Source organism: Lates calcarifer, linkage group LG20, assembly GCF_001640805.2.
Source record: "Lates calcarifer isolate ASB-BC8 linkage group LG20, TLL_Latcal_v3, whole genome shotgun sequence".
NCBI classification, from domain to species: domain Eukaryota; kingdom Metazoa; phylum Chordata; class Actinopteri; family Centropomidae; genus Lates; species Lates calcarifer.
The window spans coordinates 10,377,341-10,405,089 of record NC_066852.1 but is presented as its reverse complement, the minus strand read 5'-3'; the positions used below and the strand labels follow the sequence as shown (position 1 = coordinate 10,405,089).

The following is a 27,749-nucleotide window of genomic DNA, read 5'->3' as shown; positions in this document are numbered from 1 at the left end:
ACATTTTCCATGTGAAAGTGAGAAATTCATGGCCGTCCTCTCCAAAGTGTTTTTCTATTGTGAAGAATTACTTCATCAAATTAAGTGATGACTGTGATAAAAAAAACTGTCTAAATGGGGAAAGACTGAGTTTATTGTATTTTAACACTGTGTTCAAGACATGCCCTCAATATGGTTACACATTCTGACAATTATGTACAATTCAGTTAGAAAAGTGGGTCAGTGTCTTTTTCCAACTATGCCTGAATGGCAGTTTACCCCCAGAGTGATAATCCTGCTGTAATAACCTGCAGTCATAGTCATGAAATTGAGGCATCAGCGTTGTCCATTTCTGCACCCCAAGCAGACAAGCTGATGGGCAGCAAAGGACATTAGCCTGCTTTCATTATGTCTAATGACTCTAATGCAGCACATGACATTGTTTCTTGCTAAGTGATTTGGCTGGTCAGACTGGTGCAGATTGATGATAAACGACCACTTCATTTGTATGTGGAACAATGTTATATTCTGCTGTCCCCTGGTTTGATCCTTTTAGCCAAATCTTTTTTATATTTTAGATATTTTACTACTGATTCTTTAGCCACTAACTCCCAAATGTACAAGTACATTTGTCTATATCAGTATCCTCACCTGGCTACCTTCTCGTTGCCAGAAGACAGTGGGCTGAGGTTTGCCCCTGGTCTCGCAGGGAAAGGTTGCTGTTCGTCCTTGAGCCACGATCTGGTCACGGGGTCGCACCACAAACTGGGGCGCCTCTGAGGTTTAAGGTAAAATAAACAATAACACAACAGCAACACATTTCCACAGAACTCTGAGTGTGTATTACAGAAGGACTCCTTTAAAAGAAAAGTTTGGACTGAAGGTCTAGCTGCAAGCTAAAAGGTTCATGCATTAGGTCTTTGTTTAAGAGCTGTTTCTTGACTATGCCAATCGCACAAGCCATTCATCCAGCTGCCAGAACATCAGAATGAATGATACCAGCTAATTAGCAGGGTGACGTGATGTCCTTCTCAATTCAAGTTTTTCCACTAGGGAGTATCATCCATATCTGGAACCCCATTTGGGGAAAAAAAAAAAGTGAGGTGGTAAATCCACTGTTTCTACGAAAGACTGCCAGGGGAAGTCAGGGGTTGATAGTAACAATGTAGATATGCATGTCCAGTATTAGTTCAATGAATGTGTTTGTGGAATGCCACAGCAGTACATGCATACTGTACATGTGTGATCAAAAAAGAAAACAGAAAGAGAGCAACGCATGCACAATGGGATCAGCTCTTACTTACCGACGGGGCGAGCTGGTGACACAACAATGGTGTGGGTGAGATTTTAACACACGACACAGAGAGAGGAGGAGTAGAATAGAGGGACAGAAAAAAGAAACAAATGAAAACCAGAAATGAATGAGGTGGAGGGTAATGCTCAGTCACCAAAGGAGGTGATGGCATGGGCCTCAAGGAAATGGCACCTTGGCAACAGTTGGGAGGGGAAGGGAAACCGATGCCAACAAACCACTGAGCAGATTTATCTGTAACACTTAGATCATGAAAATAACACATTCACACAGTTAACAGATCTGCTTGTATATCAAATGCCTTGTGTAAGAGAAACACAGGCATGTGCAGGGCTAGAATGGATTAAATTTAGCTCATCTGGCTGAATGTGTTACTTCTGTTGCACCTCTCCTCTTTCAACATCAGCCCATAACGCTAACATATCAACACTGACAACACTAAGTGATACATTCAATTAAGGTCTATTTTTTTTCCTTTATCATTGGTCATCTCATTAGAAAATTTCTAATTGCTCTAAAAAACTGTGAGGCATATACTTCCTTACAGCAAACTTTGTATTAATAATCTGTGTTAACTGTGTTAACACTATACATCTCTCAGAATATCCTGCTTAAGCACAAGCACAGCTCTTAACATACTGGATATCAGTCAAACTATGCCTTGACTTCACACAAATCTTAAAATACACCAAGGAGCTTTTCATTGTGTGAGATGATTCACACAAGAAAAAAATAAAAATAGGAATAAGAAAAATTTTATCCTAATAAAAAAGGAATGAAAAGTTAATTAGTTATGTTATGAGATCTATGATATGCAGTATGTATGGTGATGAATGGTGTACTTATTCAAGTGTTAAGAATGTGTTACTTAAGTTGTATGAACAATGTTTACACACTCTCCTGTTAAAATGAAAACATAAAGGGCAGAAAGCAGACGGGAACCATTTTTTGTTTTGATTTTTGCAACATCAAACTTTACCACGAAATGGCTTCCTCCCATTGAGATGGTGTAAATATGGAGTGAGTGGGCTGGATGGTAGAATAAGACCCCCAGGAGAGGTCATAACAGTTCACTTAAAGCTGGTTAGATTGTTCATATCTGGAGCCTAGCTGGAGATCTGGAGCAATCAACTACATCAGCCCCGCTATATGAAAGAAAAGCCGAGGCCAGGCCCAGCCTTTCAGCAGGGGGGCAATAACGCTCGTAAAAGTGGGCAATAAAGGACTGATTGTCCTGTGGCCTGCTTTGGGAGACACAAAAAATATCAGGGATGGGTTATGAGCTTTACCGCAAACGAGTCCACAAGCAGCTATACCCACCTCTAATAGTCAGGTAGGCAGAGGCCTCCACTTTACCCACACGGTTCTCTGCTAGACAGGTGAAGGTTCCTTGATCACTGATGGATGCTTTTTTTATCCTCAGCAGGAAATCCTCTTTGTCATATCTGATGTCATACCTGGTGACAGAGGAAGCGTGACAAGAGACATCTCATGCTGCTTTCATAAAACCGGAGGATCAAAAAACATTATATGTGAATAAAAATGCACATTTTAATCAATGTTTTTTTTTTTAAACACAATCAACAAACAGCAAAATTGAGTCAATGTTGTGTAAACTTATGTGATGTTTTTTTCCTATGCTTTTATAAGGGTTGTGTCATTTTTGATGAATAAAGACAGACTTTCTAAGGCAATTAAGACTCTGCTGCACACACGCTCCTACAGAGGCAGAAAAAGGGGAGCAATTATGCTGAGATGAAGGCATGGCAAAATGAAAGGTGCTTTCAGCTGGAACCCTGACTGTTCCACTATTTCAATATTTATAAAGACGAGCCACCCACTGTGGTGTGGGCTGTGCACTATGCTATGCTATATATGTGTGTGCGTGTGTGAGTGAATATGTGGGAGAGCGCGAGCAAAAAGAGAAGGAGACAGAGAAAGAGGGAGAGATAGACAAACAGTCTGAGAGTAAGGGAGTGGCACAGTCTGACAAACTGAATTTGATGAATGAGCTGAGCAGTAAGAAATGACTTATTCATGGTGATGTTCCATGCATCAGTGTGTATCCACCAGTGCAGCATACTGTAATGCAGCAGAGGTGCAGTTAGAGTGAGAGAAACATCTCAGCTACCAGAGTTTAGATAAGCGCCTCAGAGGGGCTACAAACAGAATGAGTGTAGGAGCAAGGAGTCGGGCTCTCCCTCTCTGGGGTCCCTTTTGGTGTGAGAGATCCTGTGAAATTGTCTAGCCAGCCATACTGATTCAGAGATGGGAGACAAGTCAGGCAGAGAAATGGCACAAGGGGTGAGAAAAAGTCACATCTGAAATAGATGTTCCAAAGGGTGTGGGCAGAATATCGATGGGGGTTGTGGGGTCTGTCCGGAGTCTGGTGAGGACTCCATTCACAGCACATCCCTGACCCAGATACAGACTTCCCAGGAGGCTGGCGGGTTTAGGAAAAGAATGAAAGAAGTGGAAGGAGGGAAGTGAGGCGAGGCAGGTCTGAAAGTAGGACATGTTTCTGGAGTCAAGGGGTACTGAGGCAGAGGGCACAACACAGGTAGACAGACAGACAGACTGCCAGAGAGAGAGACGGTTAGAGAGACAGTTAGTATAGTCTACATCACAATATATTCTAAAACTTTGACACATCTGTGAAGAAACCATACTGCCTCCTTATAGCAGTGATGACTTGTAACAGGTGTTTGTTAAACTTGTAGCACAAGTAAATAATTTCTCATAAAGAAAGATGACTCACCAGGTTCTGAGCATCACAGGCCCTATATTTACTTAAGCTTTAACTGTTTAGTTGACACATTTTGATTTACTTGATAGTAATAGCAATGAAAAACATATCCAGCAACATCATCTATATTTCTAATCTAGAAATAAACAAAACAGATGACATAGCTATGCACTGATATTGTACCCAGTGCTGCATTAATAACCCTGTGCAAGTTTGTTTTAATATAATGTTAAGGTATTGAACTTAACTTGTTTTCTCACAATGAGACTGGGTGTACCCAAGTTTGTATATGTTATTTTAAACATATCACAGAATTTACATGCATCAGGTATAGGTAAGGTATATAGTAAATATATGTGCTGCCATAGAAATAGTTGACAAGTTCAGAAAGAGTGCTCGCTTATGTTTTGTTTTCAGATCTTAAAAAATGTTGTTGTTACATGAAACTGCACCATTAGTCAATAAAGTTGTAAAAGTATTTAAAAATGTGTGAGGTTTTGAGTTAATGTAAGTTATGTTCTGAAGACTGACAGTGTGAGATGTCTGGCATCTAGTCTACAGAATTTTAATATCAAATAGAGGAACTTTTTAAAACTTAAGAATGAAATTAAAAGGTTTTGATGGATGGGCAGATTGCACAAGGAGGCCATCTGTATTTAAAAGTATAATGTGCTGAGCAGTAACTATTAAAAATTATTAATTAAAAACTCACATGACAGGTTAATAATGACTTAAAAATAAGTGCTCTGATGGGATTAAGAAGCAATTTTCATACGCATATGATATGGGTACATACTAGTAGACCAAATCACAGGAATACATTATAATATAATGGAATCCAATACAACAGCATTATAAACTGGCTCCAGAAATTACCTCAGAACTGAATCAACAGCTTTCTGAAATTATAAACATTAGCTACTAATCCTTGTAGGGCTAATGTGCTGAGGTGCTTTATATTAAACATATGCTCTTGCTATGTATTCATTTCTGGACCTTTTAGTGCTTTAGTGCACCATTTACCCTTTATCACTTATACTGCATTAATATGTACACATAGACACAAATGCATATACAGACATGGGCACTGCACACATTCAAACACATTCCTCACCTGCCACGGGGAATATCCACGTCCTCCCTTTTCCAGCGCAGTGTAGGCGGTGGGTCACCATGGACCTGACACCTGAACTCCACGCTCTCATCAACTAAGACCACCTGGTTCACAGGCCGCTGCACAAACACTGGTCTTTCTGGATGTGGGCAGTACACACAACATGGGTGCTAAATATACTTTTGACAGAGTGGTAAATACTGTATGTGCCAGTGGGCAGTAAGTACCTGAGAAAAAATGTCATGCTCTATTACTTTTGGAGCCAGGCAAAGAGTGCATGTCAGACTTCTTACCAAACACTGAGAGCTGAGCTTTTTCACTCTCCCTCTCTCCGACCATGTTGGCCGCCACACACACATAAATCCCTGTATCACTCTTCTTGGAATTTGAGATGGTCAGCTTTCCTCCACGTACCTGTCAAAAAATGCATGTAATTAGAATCAGAAACATCAATATGAAGTCCTTTACAGTGCAAAAGTGAATCCTTGAGTATGTGATTGGGAGTAAAAGGCAGAGGAGTGGCTTCTGGAGAGTAACCCACCGTGATCCTGTCATCTTTGAGGTCGAGACGAGTCTTATCTTTCCTCCAGAAGGTGGTGGGTTCAGGATGCCCACGTGGAGGCTGGCACTCAAGACTGGCAGTCTCCCCAACTGCCACCACTGCGTCCTGTGGGTTCTGTCTGAAGTCATCACGTAACACTAACAGACAAAAAAAGAGGGGAGCAGAGGTTTTTTCTCTGACTGTAACAATGTCTTATTCAGTTGATTAGTTTACATTTTTATTTGGGGTCAGCTGCTCCATTATGTGAACCAGAAAGTTGCTTCCTGACTGAGCTGTCACAGGCTTACTGACCTCTACCACCTTTTTCTAATGTGAGAGATAATTCTATCAAGTAGACTGCTTCACAGGACCCTCAGCAATCTATCTGTCTTTAATAATACAGTTTTCCACCCTGGGGGTAAAGGTACAGGCTCTTCTTTGTTCTCAGTAGATAAATGTAAGAGTGTGTAAAGCCATGTAGGATTAACAGTGCAAGGTGCAAAGGAAAGACACCTAGAAGACAAGTGAGAAACATAAAAGCACAGTAAAACTATTGAAGCAACACAAACAGGGAGGTCTGGAACCATAAATGAAAAATCCTGCATTCAAAATTCAAGCAACATCGAATCTGTAAAACCCTACTAGCAGCTTCCTTCAGGCTACATCCCACAATGTGAAAAGTATTGGATAGAACAAATAACCTACTGGCACTGTACATAACTGACATAAAACACACTGGTGGTATCTGACACACATTTAAACACCAATACTTGTGGTTTTTATGTAAACCCACACACTGGTGGCAACAATGCAAATGTTTGAGCAAGTAGGCAATTTGACCTGAAGCTTAAGCTATAGGAAACCTATGCATGAGGTGCAAAAGGGAGCAGGATCATCTTCTGGGGAGTAGGAATGGACTCGGTGCATTAAAGTTAGGGTGTTTTCATGTCTCAAAGTCCAGAGGGCTCATGTTTTTGTTACAGTGTATACATTTGATTTAGTTAGCTTTGGTTTCACAGGGAAATTTTGTGAGCTCACTAAAGAACTTTGCATGACATACCTACATCCTGTCATCATCACCTGCGTGTGCTGCATCTCCCTTTACTTGACGCTGATTGGTTTATAGACAGGCATGGGTCTCATAATCTAGTTTCTGTTTCCTGTTTTTTCAAGTTGACTTTTGATTTAGGCGTCAGACCAAATTCCAATTAATCATTCACAGCTCATTTTTACTTGCACCTGTTATTTTGGTTTGGATCAAACTGAAAAGTCTGAGGGTCTGTTGTGAAAGCACCCTAAGTTTCTTGAGTAGAAATATAAGTAGTAAAGTTTGCAGATACTGACCTGATGACTGTGCTAAAGGGAGTTCAAATCATTCAAATTTATCATCTTCTGCAACAGAAACTTATAAATGCAACACAATAAAGAGAGATACTGGTTAGGTCCATGTGCGGCATTTAAGTGAAGAGCTTTGGACGTAATCTCTGCTACAGTGAAGATAAGTTGCTCATGATGACTGAAAACTATTTGCTGCAAAGGTAAGATCTGAAGCAAAGCCCAAGCCATCATTGTCATCAAAGCCATCAAAGCCGTGGTTTACTCTTTAGTATCATCGCTGTGAAGTTCTCTATAATCAGACACCCATTTTCAGGGTTATTATTTTGACTAATAAAATATACCAGTTTGGCTGAGACATTTTTTTGTCTGAAACCTTGGATAAAAACGGGCCTGTACTTTAAAGCTGACACAGGGTCAGACCTTGGTTTCTTGAAAAGGAGTTGCAGCACTGCATGCACAAATTGGGAGAGAAAGCACCAGTGACCAGGGATATTGACTGGATCAAATACTGCTTTATGTAGCTTTATAAAGTGACAAGGGAACAGGTGCAAGGTCTCATTTAATACCAAGGGTAAAATTGTTTCAAAATATCTCATTAACAGCAAAAAAATTCCACTGAGATACTCCTCTTACAGGGTTATATTGTTGCCTTTGACAAAATAGACTAAAAGTCCTCCACACTTTCAAATCAATACTGTAGTGATAAAAGGGACAACTATATAACACTAAGAATAGCCAGAAATATGGGCAACTGCTTGAGATTTGGTGAGTAAAATATGCTACAATTGCTTCTTTTTTTTAATCTTGAACACAGATACCTTCACTTCTTTAAAATTCCAGGTTTCTTCCACTGTTGGACAAACATTTTAAATTATCCATGGCAGGGGTGTCTGTGCTTGATTTTGTGAGTTCAAAGGAGTGAGAGCATCAAGAATTTTCAAGCAATGCATGTAAAAGCCATACTAGCGCATTTTGAACAAAGGTATGCACTAGCTGCTGCTAAGTTAAAAGCTTACATCTTCAAATCTTCCTAATTCTGTCACACTTGTTATTCCAAATATCAATTCAAAAGCTACTTCTTTACGCAGCTACAGGAATGATTGCACTGTAAGCCATCACTGGAATTATAGTTAAAAATAGAGATCATGATGTCGATCCTGCAATGAGTTGTGGCTGCTTTGCATTAATAGCTTATGACATGTTGTTTTTGTGAAATGCCTTACTGTAGGCCAGTTTTGAATAATATAATTATAAAATTCCATTGTGTGACAACAGTCATGACTGTGAAAAAAATATTTTTTTCTGCTTGTGAATAAAAAGTAGCTGCTAAGTGCCAATTCTGATCTCATGTGTTCTGAATGACTAATTAATGAAAAACTAGTGAGCTAATTATAATTCACTCTTACTCTAAGCAGATAACATTGGTTGAGTTAATTTCTAGGCCATTTGTTTTTTTTATTTCAATCATCTCATTTATGTTTATCAGCTAACAGTAACAGTTTGTCAGTGTTCTAATTGATTTTATTGGAAATGTCTAATGTAAATCAAATGCAAGGTGCGATTCTGAAACTAAAGGATAGTTTGTAAAACTCAGGGCAGCAAAAACTGACATAAAGTGGCTCGATGTTCTGTTTGCTTTTTATCCTCATTACCGCCATAAGCGGTTCTGCTGATATACTGCAGCATGAATTCCAAGTCCCAGAGGACACTTCTAGTGAAAAAGAAAATCAGGAAGGAGCCAAAGGCCCTTTGGCCCAGCTGTCAATCACATCTAGCCTGCGCTGGAGTAAATGAGTCTCAGTTGCTAGAGACTACTTTGGCACAGACATATGCCTGGCTGGCTGTCACATGGTACTATACGCTTAGTGAACCATCCCAGTGAAGGCAACAATCCACTCATCCAGTCACACACCTACCTCCCTGTGTTCCCGTGCTGTCACAGTAAAGATGCTTCTCTACCCGCAAAGTTTGTCTCAAGAGACTGTGAAACCCAGACACACAGGAAAATCAGGAGTACCGGATAATTCACGACATGAAGTGAAAATAATGCACTTAAAATGTGATGAACAGGAGAGTTTATGCACAGTTACTGTGACATTAGTCTAAAAACATTACAATAATAAAAAGAGACAAATAATTATATTCTGTCTGCTACAGGTACCAATTAGGGCGATCAGGATCTCATCCATTTGCTATAAACCCACAAAATTCTTAATTTCTGTTGTATGTTTTTTCAAAGAACATCAAGATTTTAATGATTTTTTTTATGATTGATGGTGTGCATAATAAATCATGTCTTAACAGGAAGTGACTAAATTATGACACACAATCTCTTGGTAATAGGCTAGTGCAAATTTAAATGGCTGAGGTGTTACTGTTGGTACTGTAGCTGTGATTTACTTAGTCCCGCTCGTATACATTACGCCACTGCAATGACAGCTATCCCACACCCCCAACACTGCTGTGGTGACCCCCTTCCTCTCCTGCTCTTAATGTGAGGCCTTTGCAGGTTACTTTAGGTGGCATTTATGAGGGAATGCAATATATACTGGGTGGGGGTGGTGTTGTTCCAATCTGTTGGTCTCAAATGTGGGGACCCTGGGGAGGCAGCCATGTGTATTCTGTTGTCGTGTGGTAATTATTTCCGATGGCTGTGCCGCCGCCACAGCCTAATGTTGTCTGATTGAGTACTGCTCAATTATTCAAACAAGCCATTCAGGGGACTCACTCATTCACCATTTTCATTTATCAAATCGGAAGGAGAATGATTTGTAAATGGGCTTCATTCCGTGGCACAATGGGTGGTAAAAATATGTGACAAGGTGGAAGTATCTGAATACAAATAACCATACAGGGACTCATTATAAGATTAAGAAGAGCAGGGGGGTTGTGTAGTTGTTCATTTTTTATATATTCCATCTTAGCTTTCTGATTTCTTGAGTCCCTCTTCAGCCACAGCAGCAATGAGTAACTGAATTTCATTTCAAGATTTCACCACAATATCAAATCCTTGAAGATCCCACTTGAGGTCTTGATGCGTGTTGCTCAGCCCAGAAGCTGAATATCAACTCCATTTGGTTTAGAGCAGCTTGTTTATTCTTATACAGTTGGTGATGTTTCAAAACCTTGCAGTACATTTATCAGACAAGACATTTATCATCTTCTCTTGTACAGTTAATGGTTTGTGTATCCATTAAGCTTGCATGCATTCACTGCAGTGTCTGTCTTCAAGCATGCATGTCAGTGCTGTTGAGTGTCAAAACAAAGCAACATAAAGTAGCAATGCTTTATGTTATTGTGTTACCACCTTAATGCTAGGATGTTAATGTATAGGCATGCTAATATGCCAAAGACAGCGGCATCAGTGTTCTGCTCAAACCACTGCTGAGAATGATAATATTCAACTGACGCCAACAAGGTGCAGCTCAGGCTGATAAGTTTGACTATGTAGTGCTGACACTAGCATGTCAGTATGAGATGTTCTAACATGGCCTAAATTGCCAAAGTTGTCTCCCCATTATTCCTTACACCATAAATTTAGTTGTCTGGTGACCTCAGGTGGAAAAGGTAGGCTGTATTTATATGATGCAAGATTTTGTCACGTTACATGCCATCAGGGAAGATACCTGTCACCCACAACTAGGGCAGGCCCCTAAAAGTCAACGAGGCGATGTATTTGTCAAGAAGACCCTGAGTCGACTGACAAAATATCAGTCGATCTATTACATATACCAAGCAATGCAGTAGCAAAAGTCAGGCAGGTTGTAAACTATACAACAGTTATAAAATGACCTAACCACAAAATTAACTGTGATAGAGGTAAAGGTGATGATAGAAACAAAGGGCAAAAGGACACTGGACATCACAAGGCAGGGCATTTCTGTTGGCCACTCCAATACTCTAAGTGCTAGTATGTGAATGACACTACTGTTAGCAGTCAATTGACTTTTAGATGTTATACAGACATTGGCCCCTGGTTGGGGAGGTCAATATTATTTATTTTTTGTTTTTTAATCTGTCTTGACAACTACTGGATGGACTCCAGCAAATGTGATACTAATATCCATATGGTGCCCAGAGGATGAACCCCAGTGACCTTGGCCAGTCCCTGACTTGTCCTCTAGTGATACCAGCAGGTCCAAGTTTTCACTTACTCTGTGAAATATCTCAACATGTAGATGTTCATGGTCGCCTCTGGGAACAGCTTTGGTGATCATTTGATTTTTTTCTCTAGCATCACCATGAGGCTGACAAGTGTAACATAAGCATAAAATTACACAGGTAGTAATTTTCTATCCATATATGTTCATGCATTTGTGAAGAAACCAGAAGAGATAGCAAGATGCTCTAATGCAAATAAGGAGTTGCATTTTCTAATCATTTCTGACCTATTAATTAAGCACTAATTGAGTCAGTTCAGGGCATTAATTAATTGAAAAAGACATGAATTTACCCCATAATACAAAACTGTAAATAAACAAGGTGTGACAGACAGATGGTGATGTGTGATAAAATTACAAACCCCAATTAACTTGTGCGACATTTTGTTTATTTTGTAGAGATCTGCTCGTTTGTTTAGCCTCACACTTCTCAACCCTACCCAGAAGAAAACTGTTGAGGCAGTACTGTATATTAACACTGCAGAAGCAAAAAGAAACAGAATTGTATATGAGTAGAGAGGAAAGATGAAGACACTAACACCTTGCCAGTTGTTGTATGTAACAGATGGCTGTATTTCCTTTTGGGAATTGCAGATGGAATGAGGAAGTGATGTTCTGCATGTAGACAAAGCTTGCCAAACAGCAGGTTTAAATAGCAATCAGGTGGTCTTCTTTAATAGAAATAGCAGAGTAGTGACACTTTTTCTATGTATATATTGTGTCTAATGTCTGAATGCTAATGCTAGGATAACCATGGTAATATTGTAAAGGCTTATTCAGTTAGTGATCCAGTGTCAAAAAATGCATCACAACAGCTACTGTAAGTGATTTCTTGTGACAGTGGTCTGCAAAATTGTGGTTTGGACTTTGCTGAAGATCCTTTTTGAACACGCTAGCCTGTAGGGGTGTGTCACATTCTCAACAGCAGCCAGTGATGTCCCATATCTGTCACATGCATAAAACGCACACTGACACATACATGTGTATAAATAAGGAGGAAAAAAAAACAGCTGTCCTGTTCTTATATCACATACTTTGCTTATGACCACAACACATCATCCCAGTCCAAGAGGCAGAAACTGAAACCGAGACAGTTCTGCCGACACACAATCAGGGGGTGGAGAAACCTAGAGTGGAGAAGGCTATTTGCATTGGGGGATTTTTTTTTATTTTTTTGTTGAATAAATAAACAACTTAACATGTCCCTGCCCTAAAAAAGTCATCAGCAATCAGTCAGGACTACGATCAGCGTGGAGATCAGGAACGTTTACACAATGTCCCCTGGGGCCATGAGCCCAGCACAGACGTACATTACTTATTATAATTTTGCCTTCCCAACAGGAGGACACAAGATGAGTTCATTTAAAGCCCACTTTCACAGAGAGAATATGGTACCCAGCACACAGAATGCATTTCAAGTATTGGAATTTAGCGTATGATATCCAGACAATATACTTATGGAGAAAGGGCATAAAAGAAAAATCAACATTGGTTTGGAATTAGGTAAATTGAATCCTTTCAGTGATATAGTCAGTAAAACTCATTGGTTGCATGTGTTACTGACCACAACTTGAGTATGTGGCTAAAAATCCCCTTTAAACATTCAATTGGTGCAACGAGATCAAATATGACTGAAGTTCATTTCCATTTTTAAAACCAGACATAAAATGTAATCTCAAAGGCAGCGTGAGATCAGGAGGTCCATAGTAACCGAAGTCAGCAGTCTCCAAATTTGTAAGCAGGCAGCTAGAAAGCCTAGCACCGCTTTGCTTTGCTTTTTTGGCATCATTAGTGTCAAGTCCAATTAGTGTCAATATGAAGGTTGGAAATAGATGCACGGTGAAATGTGAGCATGCCTGTGGCAACACAAAATTTAGCGGAGTTTTAGATGCAGTTTAGTTTCTACGAACTTGGGGGTGAGCATAGCTACAGAGACAGAATTTAATGATGAATACTGTTCCCTACACTGTTTCCATTTATAATTGCTTTGGTCTTGAAAATGGACACAGACATACATTTTATCCTTTCTGCCCAATTTTAAAACACACAGAACCTTAGGGCCCATTTTACCCAGATTCTAACTCATAACCTCTCTTTGCACAAGATATTTGAATATGAATTTACACTTTGGGGGTAGAGTAATATTTGTTATGCATTCCTTGGCCTTTGAGTTAGGAGTCAGTCAACCACCACGAAGGGTTAACAACAAAAACGCCCTACCATTGTCATGTTTAATTAACCTCCGTTCACTTGTCATGTAATGTAAATTGAAGTTGTGGATGGTATAGGAGGAGTGTTTCTCCCCTCCCCCACTCTTCCCCACATCTCCACTTCCTCATCTCTCACTTGCTACGCCTCTAGTTACTGTAACGGCATTCCCTTGGACCACATTTCCACATCTATAATTAATTACTCCTGTCTCCACGCATTTCTTCACAAGAACGCATCCCTCTATCTCTCAGACTAACCTAAGTAAATCTGCTTCCGCATGCTGCCCATACTATCTCATCTACTTACACCTGTAAATCCAGATACAAATTTGTGGATGGCATTATGCAAACATTTGTACATGGCCTTAGTTCATGATTTTGCATGTAAGAATGATGAATTCCTCGTCATTAATTGGAGAGAACACACTATCTTCTTTAGTATTTAAAGAGACTGACTGGGCTAGGAGCCACATATGACCTGTGTTGATGAATCCTGATACTGCTCTGGCTTTTACTGGAGGAATATGAAGCGTTGGGATGGGGAAAAATGGAATAAAGCAAAATATAGATAAAGACAATTTCTCTCAAAGACCATGGATATCATAGACCCTTACAGCAATATTGCAGAGATGTACAACATGAGCTGGAAAATGAGTCAGGGATCAGAATCTAGCCTTTTATCCGCCTTGTTTCACTAAAGCAGTGGTCACCCAGGGATAGAGAGCTTTCTAACATGCACTCGTCTTCTCTAACTGAAATTATGCACGCTGCTGTGTTTCACAGTCATCATCATCATCGTCATCATCACAATGTTGAACTGGATAAAAAAAGCTAAATGTGTTCTCTCACAATATGTAACACAATCTGTAGTTTATGGTTCTGCTCCTTTCTTTTTCAACCACTTTTGCTTCAGTGATGATGTATGGGAATCTTTGCTGTATATACATTACTGCAGGCTATATTATATTGCTCCATTACCTTGATTCTTGTGGAATCTAATGGAAGAAAGTGATGCTAGAGAAAGGGGAAAAAAATGCCTACGATAATCTGTGCATCTGCACCATCCAGCATGATCAAACACATCTTGTGATGGCCACCAGAGATGGTGGTACTGAGCTGTGTTTACCACAGCATCCTGGTTATATCCTTCTTTGCATGGGTACATACAGATGGTTCACAATATGGGCATGTTTGAATAGTATATAGATATGTATGGATGCATTTGAATAAATGCTTGGAGCGTTGAAGCAGGGCACTGCTCCCCCACGACTACTGGCATTCGGCACAAAAGAAAACTAATTAATATGGTAATGTAGTGCTATCACACTAACTGATAATATATGGCAGGCATTGTTGCTTTGATTACACTGATTTGACCTTTGATCTCTAAATGAATAAATGAACTGAAATGATCAAATGTGAGTGTAGAACACAAAGTTCATGTAACCTGGAGGTGATGCTATGCATAACCACACACATAGCCTCCTCATCCCCCACCCCCCACCCCACCCTTACATCAACAATGTATTGGCCAGTGCTCTTCTCTTTCTTTACTCACTTTTCTTCTTATATTACTTCCACGTGTTTCAAATTTTACTACAGAAAAGGTACTATATCTGTGCTCCCCTGTATCTGTCACTATGAAGGGGAACCTCCCAACTGAAAACGTGTTCCCACACGCTGCTTACATTTCTTTATTAGCTGCCAAGAATTTTGACCAAGGCAAAGATTTACAGTGTAGAAATTTCAAATGCAAGTCTTGTTACTTATTGATCAACATATACACTGAAAAAAAATCAATGAGCTATGTTGATTTATCTATCAGGCCCCACTCAGGCATCAAAATGCCATTAAATCATCTTCCACAAGGATGGGGAACCAGGTATATCTCTCAGTAACCCTGAACTCCTCCCATCTCCACCCCAGCCCCCAACACCAATGCTCCACTGAGCAGCTTAGAAGATTATTCACCCCAAATCTCTGTTAATCACATCCATGCACAACCCCTGGTAAGCCCAAGGCCACCCAGCACAGATCCTGTATGTACTGTACATAGGGACTGGAAGGGAGCAGCTGTTGGTGGCTGTTGCTGACCTGCTGCTCTCCAACACCTTCCTGGGGTCTCTTTCTTCCTCTTCCATTGCATAAAGCATCTAAGCAGATTAATATGCACATCTATCAAAAAAAAAAGGACTGTGGTGGCACTTCAGAAAATGGCATAAATTTTTTATATATGACATTTCCATAGAGAGATGGGTATGGAAAATCAGTCCAATCTTCCAGTGATCACCCATCATGGGGTGATCAGTCTCCTCTGAGAGAGCACGTAGTTCTCCGTGTGAACACACACATGCATATTCATGCGCTTGCTGGAGAAGGTACATACTGACACACACAGAGGGAGGTACGTGTGCAAACACAATCACACATAACATCTCTTTTTCTCACACACACATACATACATAGATAAGATAAAGCTGGTCAATCCATCAACGTGTTTATGCTGCAGACATTCATCATCAGTCAGTATTCCTCTCATACTCATTCCCCCATTTATGGTATATTTTGTGAAACAAAGGAGCTGGCTTCTTCCAACTCTTCATACAGTTCTGTTTACCCTCATACCTCAGTATCAGCCCCAACTATCAGTCTATCTCTACCACACTATCTCCCCTGCATCCCTCCATCTATCTCTCCCCTGAGACAAAAATGCATGCACTGCTTTTCAGGGTAAATCTAAAACCAATGTCCAATAAAAAGACAAGGAACAGGCAAAGAATTCAAATATAGCAGTTCATTATTTGAGCAGAGTGTGCGGTGCAATGGTTGACAAAATAACTGTAAATACTGACATGGCTAATCTCAGCACAGCTGTTAGTATTAGGTCCTTTAATCCTGGTCCAGATCGGTGATGTGCTCACACTGGCTTGGGGACAGATGAGCAACAGCCACCAGGCTGCCAAGTGGGCTAAAGGCAGCAGACTGGCCTGACGCTCCCTTTCAGACATGATAAGCTGTGAATCTGTGGGTCCTGGAGAGCAGCCCCAACAAGCACAGTCTTTGTGTTGCATCATACAGCTCTTTTTGACTGAATATGACTGACACTGCCGCAATCTCACAGCACACTAAAACTCTGAAATGTTTTTCCTTCTTTTCCCCTTTTTTATTGTTATCTACCTCTGTCCTGACAGGAAGCCTAGGAAGAAAGAAAAAAAACAGAGGATAGACACAGGAGAGATACTGGTATTTTTTCCAGACAACTTAATAAAAAAAAAGTCATATTATTTTCACAAAATGAACACACACATGGCTTTTCTTTCGCAGAATGTTTTAAAAGTTGCTTAAAATTTTGCAATATTTTGATGAAACCTATTACCTATTATCAAGTTGTTTGAACATGAAACATTCAGTACATCTGTCTCAATATGACTGATAAAAGCTTCTGCCATTGTATGAACTATTGTTAGGATTTATCAGCTGCTTTTCTTTGTCTCTTTCTTTCTTTCTTCTTTACATTAGATACTAAAAAAATCCATTTAGGACTGGCAGGAACAGCTACATATGACATGTATCAGTACAGTTAGTGCAGATGTCCTCCATATACAGAGGGATCACACACATTTGATTTTCCAGTCCCATGTTTTATCTGATTTGATCAAAATCAAATTGCATTTTTTGATGCTTTAGCAACCTGTCAATCACAGTTCTACCTGATATGCTGTCTCTGATCACAGAAAGCTCCCCCGGATGAAATACAGCGTACAAGAGACAGGGATGGTTCTTTTTCCTGCAGGCAGTGTAATAACCCCTTAAATCATGGTAAAAATGACTGCTGTGAGAGGCTGACTCTGCAGTATGGAGTGCTGCACTTCTCTGTTGCTGACACACTGGAGCCAGTCTGACTGCACTGACTTTACTGTCTGATCTGCATACAGCGCCATGTGCCAAACCGAATTGTCTGTGGGCAGATGAACAAGAGCGAGAAAGAGACAAGACAACATCTGTGTCACGTATCAGTAAGATGAAAGGTCAGAAGTGTAAGACGTGCAATAAATGACTGACAGATGTAAGCATGGACATGGATGCCAAGCCATATTCTCTAGGTACAAGGCGTAAGGAAACTGACAATCCTGTCTTAATCTACTGGATAAGGAAAATCAACCAACACCCCCCCAGCATACAAACAGACAGTGCAAACAAAATATACCCAGTTGGCTTCCACAGCCTGTCTTCCTTCAATTCACTATTGAAATTCAAATATTCATTTCACTCTACTACAAAACTGAAAAATCACAGCATCAAAACCAGCGGGAGGAAATTGCTGTTGTAAAATTCAAATGTAATTCAGCAGTTCTGAAATAGGGTGACACTGAACAACCCAAAGCTGAGTTCAGACAAACTTAATTGGTATGTACAGGTGCTGAAACACCTAACTGATTTAGAACATTTATTTCATTGACTTTTAAAAAAGCAAGAAGTTCAAGAAATGCCAAAACAAATTAACAGGTTTTCCTTTCAGTGCTAATTATCAAATCTTCTAATCTTCCAGGTAAGCGCCCCAAAAGCATACTGAAAAGGACCAGAATGGGATCAAATATTTTTTTCTCATTCTAAGTTGGTTGGAGGTGTTTTTCAATGTGAAGTACAAAAACTGAGAGGGTAAAAAGAGAAATGAAGAAGGGGTCAATGAAAAGAAGCAAGCTTTTTACACTTAATAAAGCTGTGTATTAAGCCTGTGCTCCCTACACTACAAAGACTGCGCTTATGATTGTTAAGTTGTACCAATTATTGGCTGGCAGAGGCATTCGAGAAAAGCACCATTAACCCCGGCCTCCGAAGAAACAGAAAACAGCCGGGTGTTTTCTCTCAGGGAATGTAATTGATGAGACCCGTGGAACAACACACCCACTGGAGCATCCAGTCCCACGGCAAATTATTACTTGGCTTACAGTATGTGTGGAGTCTACCTGGATGTTGTTTTCATGACATTTGTCTCCTGAATATAACAAAACATACTGTCACAGTTTTACTGTGTTGGAAATGTTGTATAAATACAACAATAGTAGAGTTAATGCCAAAAATAGAATTACTCAAAGTAAAACTTAAAAAAATTAACATGAATTATAGAATTGAGAGTGATAATTAACATTTTTGCAGGGAAGCTAAAAATGTATAAATGTATGTGTATGTCAGAAGTTCACATTTTCTGGCAGCAGTGATGTGCATAAACTCAACTGCACTCAAAGCATGTTCAGTAGACAGTCTAATCCACATAGCAGCACAGGAATCATCATTCAGACTGCTTCTGAGTCTTGAGCACGCACACATCACTAATGCTTGTTTTTCAAAATTCTCTGAATCTAAGGCTAAATAAACTATTTCTGTATCTGCATATATTGAAGTTTATGTCAGAATTAAATCCACAGGGAGAGTGTGAAAAGTGTACTTTGCTAAATAGAGAAAAAAGAATTAAAGAAAGAAAGAAAAAGACTATTAGGGCAGCACAAACACTAAGTAGTAAACATTGTCACCAAATAGCAAGAAGGTTCTGGGCTCGAATTGAGTTTGCATGTTCTCCCTGTATCTGTGTTGGTCTCCTCTGGGTCCTCTGGTTTCCTCCTGCAGCTCAAAGACAGGTTAGGCGAATTGGAAACTCTAAATTGCCTTTAGGTGTGAATGTGTTTGTCAGTCCATATGTGTGTTATTCCAGTGAAAGACTTGTGACCTGTTCGGAGTGAACCCAGCCTCTCAGTCAGTGTCTGCTGGGACAGACTCCATCCTCTTACTCTGGGCAGAATAAGCAATTTAGAGATATTTTAACAAATAAAAAGCAGACAGAGGAACAAAAGTAGGGCACTAAACTAGGCAAGTCACTTTTTTGTTAGGTTTTCCCTGGTTGTAGGTTACCACCAAGTACATTATTGGACTGAATATGGCTTGTGAGTCAATTGCAATGGTACTGTGAATCTGTCTGTCTTTTGATCCACCACACTGGTCCTGACTGAAATATCAAATCATATATTAGATGGATTGCTAGTTTCCAAGTTTATTACTATAATTATGACAATGTAGGTCCCATACAACTGCCACTGGTATGCTCCTACGGAGCAAATGTTAGCATACAAACATGCTAAACTAAGATGATGACCAAAGCACCTCCTAAACATCAACATGTTAATATTTAGTTAGTATGCTGACTTTAGCAATTAGCTCAAAGCATCTCTGTTTCCAAATACAGCTATGTAGTGCTGCTAGCATAGCTGTTGTGTTGTCATGCTGCTTCATATGCTGTTGACTCAGATAAAAACCAAGAGCCAGGGGACACCAAAATTAACATAATATTATAATATAGACAAAAAGTGGTTTTGCCTGACCAAATGACTGACATGGCTATCATTAGAACCCCTTATTGGACTAACAGCTTATCCTCAGCAAACCATAGTTTAAATTAATGTAACTGTTAAATGTTTGAGGTTAGTGACTGTCATGTTTTTTGCCAGTGTTATACCGTTGGTATTTATAAGCTACTTTAATGGACACCTACAGTATATTAACTCTGCTGGAACAAGTTTAGTTAAAAAGTGAAAAATGAATCCCATGAGGTAGCCAATTTAAATAATGTGTATGATGTACTGTATGTTCTGTTCACAGCTGTTTGTCATAGCGTGAATGGTAACGGAATGAAGTTTCAGCTGCTGACACATAAACATCACACGGTAGCCTATCAGTGTGATAAGTGCCAGTCCTTTTAAAAAGAAGGGGCCATGTGGAAATTGGGGAATTTTTATCAGGAGAAGTCAGGTGAAAAGTATTCATGGATATACTGTGGTGCAGCCAGATAAATTACTGTGGAGCTTAAAAGTCTCCAATATCTGGAATCACATCTCGGCCCCCATTGGCATAATGGACTGAATCCTATGGGAGCCTTCGCTCCTGTGTCACGCTGCACCACTTCTGCCACAACAAATGCTAAAAATGTTACAATCTAAAGGTGAGTGGAGTCCACATTCCCTTCAAAAAAAAAAATCAAAAGGCTATGATTTTTCCTGTAAATGCATGAATCTTCTTTCAGAGCATGCTTTAAGAGCTTGAGGAAACACATCCACCTAGTCAGCCATTTGGTGTAGGTATTGAACTACCCCCACCCTCATGATCTCTGTGCATGGGAGATATGGGCAAAACATAATCAGCTCAGATAACTACGCTGTCGCAGAGGTGTAGGCTCTACCATTTTTGAGTTACATTAGAAAAAACGAACACTTTTTTTCACCAGAAATTTTTCACTTAGCTCATTTGTCTTCAGCCTATGGAGGCTGTCACAATTATTGCCAAGCAAACAGAATTTCTTTGTTTCCTTATCATTTAATTGATCAGCAGAATGATCTGTAATAATGAATTGTTTCTGAGCAAATTCATAAATTACAGAGCGCAGCATGTAGTAACAACTTCATTAGCTGGGGCTTGAGGTTTTATCAGAATGAAACGTTCATTATAGTGTTACCTTGCATTCACATTCCTATCTGCAGCCAATCAAAACGAGAGCAATATTTCATGAAAATTAACATATTTCATTGTAAGCAATTACAGCTGGATATATATTCCACCCTAGACAGTGTGTACTTTTACTTCTTTGTTTGAGGAGTATGTATGAATTAGTAATAAGCCCAGTGATCCCCTTGCTGCTAAATAGGTTAGAGGAAAGAATATATAATTATGTATGAGGGAAACTGGGGGTTGTGAAAGACAGCTCTGCAGAATAAAAAAAAAAAAAAAAACAGACTGCCAGATAGCAAGATGTTGAGGTGGATACGATGTAGAGAGAGGAGTGTTTATTCTGGATGGGTAGCTGTATAGTTCCAACCTTGGTGGGTGTGCTGTTGAGCACTGCATGGCTGAGTTGAGCTGCAGTGCAACTCACTGTGGCTCACTCTCGAAACCTTCACCCGCTGAGAGTTCCCCAACTGTCACATGCCACTGAACCACAGTAAACAACACACACACACACACACATACACACATGCACATGCACACACAGCAGAGCCATTTTCATTAACAGAACCACTGGCACACTCAGCCCAGCTGGTCTCTGAGTCGACACTGGAACTGCACATCTGGTGTCAATGCTCTGTTAGAGGGAGGCCATCTGGTTGGATGCAGGGAGGGGGGGGTGAGACAGGAACAGAGATGGGGAGTCAAAAGAGATTGGGGGGACAACAAATACAAGACTCTCGTTGATACTGTACCATTCAACGTACAGTATGCACATAAAAAAATTGATCTGTTTGTCGGACATAGTGTATGCTTTGCGTGCATTAGTCCTCTTCTCAGTAAGAGGATTAGATGTCAAAGTCAGGTTTGCTCTCTGAGCATTTGGAGCTAATGGCAATGAACAGATAGCATGTTTAATGGCTCAGACTCTGCGCAAAACACGCGTCTTCTCAACATGAATAACACTGCCTCTGCATTGTCCTTTGACTTCTACTGGGAACTTAACATTACATAATACATATAAACATTAATAATTCTTAAGTGTTTCCATGTGGTGTTGCAGTACATTTGAACTTCCCTGTTCTTCTTGCTGTAATGTTCTATGTTATTCAGTGCCTACCAGTCTGTTTGTATTAGAACACTGGCTGTTAAATGCAAGCCCATATAGAATCCATGCAACGCTCCAATTAACTCTGTTGAGCTGCATTTATACTTCACTGGAAACTATATACGCAGAGCTGCACAGCAGTTGATTGTACATCGTGTTCGACAGTGTCACAGATATGCCCCATCAAAAGCTGCAAACACAATGCCAATGTGTTGACACAAGAAAAAGACATGACAAAATCATCTTAGTCTCCCACTGATGTGATGGCACAAGTCCAAAATAAGGCCCTGTGGTAGTTTGTAACCAAAGAGAGGGCAGGTGCATAAACAGAAAAGTACCTCTTTCCTATTGATTACATTATCAATGATTCATAAAATTCCCTTTTTAACTTGACTGGCCACTGTTTGACCCAGATAGAGACGTGACGAACATTTAGGTTCCACATTTGTGTCAATATGGGGCAAAAGGTCTGAAAACAACCGCAGAAACCCTTGGACACACCCGCAGTAAAGCACTCATACCGTACGTTAAGGCTCATGCACAGTTACACGTGTCTGCACACCCACACACACAAAGTGCCTCCTGCTGCCACTGGCCAACTGAATCGTGCTCTTATTAAACCTTGATCGGAATTCGAGCTAGGGCATTATCCACTTACAGTTATTAATGCTGCAGCTCTCCGGGGAGGACAGAGCAGGCAGTGAGGGAGGGATACATACCACACATACGCATGCCGGCATAAAAGGTCTATGACTGTAGGTGGGACTGTTTACATTACATGCATGGATGAACAGTGACTAGAAAACTGCTGCTCCTGTTAGGTGAAGAACTGAATAAATACACACCCACTATAGAAACAGAAAGCGCAGAGCAAAAGCTAATCCTTTAACAGACACATTATTATCAAACCAATCACGAAAGCGCTGAATGCCCAGATATGATAACCCTGCACTAGATGCTTGATGAGACATAACAAAATTGCTCCTAAAATCCCAGCCTTGAGGGAGACAAAGAAATAGAGATTCTCATTTTACTTTTCCAATAAACTTCAGCGACTGTTAATTAGAAATCCAAAGACATTCCCTCTTTTGGCAAAGTTAATTAAAATGTGCACCTTTAACCACTAGTACGAAGAGGAAGAGGAAGAAGGAAACATAAGAGTAAGAGACGACGGAATGAGAAGGAAAAGGAAAGGAAATTAATGGAGAGTTCATGTTGCATGTGCATTAATGGCAGGCAGGAAGGCAATTAGGAGAAGTTAAACGCTTGGATGATTGAAGGTCTGTAAGTTCTACGAAAGAAGGAGGAGAGGTATTAAAAAAAAGAAGACAAGATGTATTTAACATTTATATATTAGCCCATGTTACGGAACTGAGATGAATGTGCATTGCTTCCAGGCATATGAGCTAAGAGCTGTGCCCACAAAACAGAGCAAAGTAGAAGGTTTAGCAGGGGCAGTAGGCAAATATTAGGAGCCTGACTTGATGAATACATTCTGAGTAGCCTTAAACCTTAATCTTTGTCTTTCAGGTCTGACACTAGAGCTGAAACAATTAGTTGACTGATGAAAATTAACCTGCAACAATTTTGATAGTTAATTTATGATTTATGTCAATTTCAAGCAAAAAATCCAAAGATTTTTTTCTGGTTCCACCTGCACATTTTTGACTATTTCCCAGTTTCTCTTGTCTTCTATGGTAGTTAATTAGAATATTGTTTCTTGGTCAAAGCAAACTATGCTTTGAATGTGTCACCTTGGGCTTTGGAAAACAGACATTTTTCACAGTTTTTAGACATTTTATACACCAAACAATTAATCAGTTAATTGAAAAAATAATTAACATATTAATCAATGATAATAATCATTATAACTGTGACTCTATTTGACACTACAGCACATAGCAAAGTCACCTTGTAGAATAAATTCAGATACTCTAACACTGGCTATTAAAGGAGATTTAAAGGCACACACACAGACTTAATTATAGTCCTCACTATGGTCCTTACTTTTGCAATTTACAGGTTCAGATGATTTGCTTTTCTGTCTAGTTTTGCTTTAGATTTGTGGCTCAATTAAACAATTCAGTGCCTCTAACTTGTACTGTTGGGCATGAGGGGTTTTGTTTACAACAGAGGACAAAGATGAACTGGCAACCAAATTAAATTGTTGCCACCTACACAGATGACTTTTAATTAGGCAGGGCTGAAGCATGTGAGTGTTTTTGATATTAATCGACATTGACTTTGTTAGTTAAAACATCTGATTTGCACCCATGGTTTGCAGTAAAATGTGCTTCCCTCCAGTGCCACTGGCTGCTTTTAGCAGTTTGTCATCCTTCCTAATCCTTAATAGTCCTTCCAAGAAGTACAGCACCTGTATGTACATCTGCCAAGCTGCATGAATTTTCCTCCCAGGGATGGTATGATACCAGGAAGGTCTGACTGCCTGGACAAAACAGTGATACAGTACAAGGGGAGTGGCGGCTGTTGAATGAGAGCCAGACCAGCTCAACTGGGGGAGGGTGGGGGAGCACATGCAGGGAAAGGGAAGCGACAACTGTGGCTGGATCTGGCTTTGATGAGGAGGCATGAGAAGAGGGAAGGCTCAGTCTTCGAGGGAAGCAGGTGTGTGAGGAGGTGATAAGAACGCTATGGCAGGCAGTCACACAAATAAACACACAAGCACACACACACACGCACGCACGCACACAGCACGCACACACACATACATGCAAACAAATAAACATACTCCAGCAAATACCACTTAGTGAAACTGCTCATTCAACTTCAACATTAAATCTAAATGGCATCCCTTCAAATAACTGAGCTTGCACTGGTGCAGACCCTGACTCTTTCTGTTTCCTCTCATTGTGAGAAGACAGACAGAGAATTATGGTGTAAGAAAAGAAAAATCTAAGAGCGGAACGAAGATGATGAGAAAGGGGAAAAAATGAGAAAGAGGTTGATTTAAGGAGCTAATATGGTGGTGAATGCTTATTGTCCAGGGGGGGAGACGATGTGTGTTACAGCGGGTGTTCACTGTAAGCGTTTCTGCTTGCCCAAATATACCACACTCATATACGTTAATGTGCGAGAGTTAAAGCGTCCTTGGGGAGTGCTTTATGGGAATGTGTGGTACAGAACAGAGAAATGTAATTTATGGATAAGATATTTGTTTGGCTGGCTTATTTCAGAATCCATTAAGATTAATTAAGTGTTGCTAAATGTGGTGCTATAGAGTTCAGATTTTGCAGATGCATTCTAATCATTAGCACAGTTTTTTTCAGCCTGCTTAACAGCTGCTAATAGCCTGAGTGAAGGCAGACCAGAGTGTTCTAATGGCTGGAGAACAGTAAGTATGACTATTGGGCTGGTGGATGGTGAATTAGTAATTGAGAGCGTCTATATCGGTGTTAATGTATAAACCATGGCGGGTGAATGTAAATCTAAACTCCTGCATACATTGGCACAGCATGCACCTGTCCATGCTTCTTAATCAAAGGCAGGGAGAGTAAGTGAGACAGAAAGGAGGCAATTAGACACTCTGTCATCAAATGTCTGGTTTGTTTGGCAGGAAGACTGCATTAAAGAGTGAAGGAGACACAGCCAAGCATGCTCAGCCTACTTCAGATCCACTGCTATTTCAGATAGTAGCAGATAGACTTTGCACAAGCAATTAGCTCCAATCAGGGATTAATTGAGCTAACACAGAAGGAGAGGGATGGTTTTGGAATTGTTCTGCCTTAGTATTCGTCCTAACTCCAATTAAAACATCATTTAATTGATTGCCTGTCTGTTCACTATTTGTGCATTTGTCACCACATGTGTGTATGATGTGGTTGCACCACACAAAACTGTGCAAATTTCTGCTCATCAGGACCGTGTAATATCACGGCAAGCTTCAGATCAAGCAAATAGTTGGACCTTGAGTTGAGATTGCTCTGTCAACTGCTGTTTCCAAGGTCAAGAATTTTGATAAGGTCACATTTGCAGTTCTGCATGAGGAAGTCTGTCTTGCTTTTATTGTACTAACACACAAAAACACTGCCATCTTAGTTGCCTAAGACAAGGCATCCCTTCTAGGTCACTGTTGGCAAAACTCTGAACACTTCTGGTCTGATTTTATAATGAACAAGAGAGCTGTGCCTGATGATAGTAGACTGCTATAGCTGCTGGACTGACATAACCAAGCCTTAAAAATTATTAGTAAAATCAGGTCACACAAAATGACATAAATTATCTTAATAACCCACTCCTCTGCATAGGCGATAATGACTTCAAACACGTCCATTCCAAAGTCAGGCTAAATTTGTCAGCTGAAAAGAATCATTTTGGTTATTTATAACAGCCCAGGCAAAATTATAAATGAATCCATTTCAACAAAAGAACTAAATATTTACAAACTTTTCTCTTTTCGTGGCAGTGTGGCACAGGGCACTCATCTTGTACAAGTACAATCATGTCATAAAAAAATCTATTATTGTAAATACTTAATGAAAACACAAATTAATTCAATAAAATATGCAAAACAGACAGGAAAAATGTCCATATTTGATGCCGAAAAACATTCAGTGTGGATGACTGCACAAGGATAGACTTGTGCTGTAGCTGAGTCATGTTATCTGAGGCAAAAGGTATGGTCTTTTTACCAGTGCACTCACACAAACTTGTGCCCCGAATTGCAAATTCTGTGAAATTAGTGATGTCTGTAGCATGTAGAGCAACATTTTTTCTGGACATGTTGAGACTTTTCATACTAGTTATGTCAATTCTTCTGTCAATAATCATATTGTTTTAAACTAACATCTTTTAAAAAAAAATGTGGATTTGTGTATCATGATCCTCTAAACATGAATATACTGTACATGGGTTGGATACATATGGAAATGAAGTAAATAAAACATAAAGGCGAGTTCCACATCCCTTTCTCCACAGCGCAAAAAGACATTGGATTTGGTTTACTTTGCAAAACTCAAAAGCAGAGAAATGTTCCCATCTTTATCTTCACCCTTTTCATTGTTCTCCTGTCCCTTCCCTTTAGCTATTGTTATATTGGCAGGTTACAAAACACATCACTTAAATCTGCACAAACTGTGCTTTTTGGCTCAGCAAATTACATGAATGGAGTCATTTTGTTAATCTTCTCATCTATTTTCCTCTCAACAAGTGGCACACCTCAAAATACAAATTAAATATGTTAAAAGCCCAAAAAGACTGTCTGTGTTCCTTCAATATAATAGACATTCATAAATTGCTTCTACACATGGATGGTCAATTAGATTCTTCATTTCCAAAAATACTTAAAAGCCTTAGCACTTAAATGTCTGACACTGATGTCAGTTAATCAAGTTTGTGTGGACTGTCTCAAAGTTTAATAAGTACAATTGCTAATGCTTCAGCTGCTCTCTTCATTACGCGAGATCCAGTAACCGTCAAAAGAGATGTTTAATTCCAAACAGAGCAGGCAGGTCAAGTGTTAATACTGTAATTGTCTTACAGTTGAATGGGAACAGGTTTGATATCCAAAACACTTCCACATTTAATCATCCTTGAGCAAGGCCTTGCTAATGAGAATGTAGTCGAAATGTGCAAACATACCAAAATGTCATTAATCCTTGCATTCATCCTTGCTTAATCACAATCAGTCAATTCAAACCACAAAACCACACAAAGACACATCATAAAACATTACAATACTGAGCAAAGAAGTACCTCTATAGATCCAAATATATTTAAATAAGCAACACAATACT

The 27,749-nt window shown here is 39.7% G+C and overlaps 1 protein-coding gene across 1 annotated transcript in view; it reads right to left on the bottom strand.

Moving 5' to 3' along the window:
* LOC108893983 (roundabout homolog 2) overlaps positions 1 to 27,749 on the bottom strand; it is a 72,687-nt gene that overhangs the window by 24,443 nt on the left and 20,495 nt on the right. The window contains exons 3-7 of the mRNA XM_018692498.2: positions 5,693 to 5,850; positions 5,445 to 5,565; positions 5,152 to 5,290; positions 2,612 to 2,748; positions 631 to 755 (exon numbers count right to left, since the gene is read on the bottom strand). Coding sequence (XP_018548014.1) covers positions 631 to 755; positions 2,612 to 2,748; positions 5,152 to 5,290; positions 5,445 to 5,565; positions 5,693 to 5,850 — 680 coding nt within the window. The remainder of the gene's footprint in view (positions 1 to 630; positions 756 to 2,611; positions 2,749 to 5,151; positions 5,291 to 5,444; positions 5,566 to 5,692; positions 5,851 to 27,749) is intronic.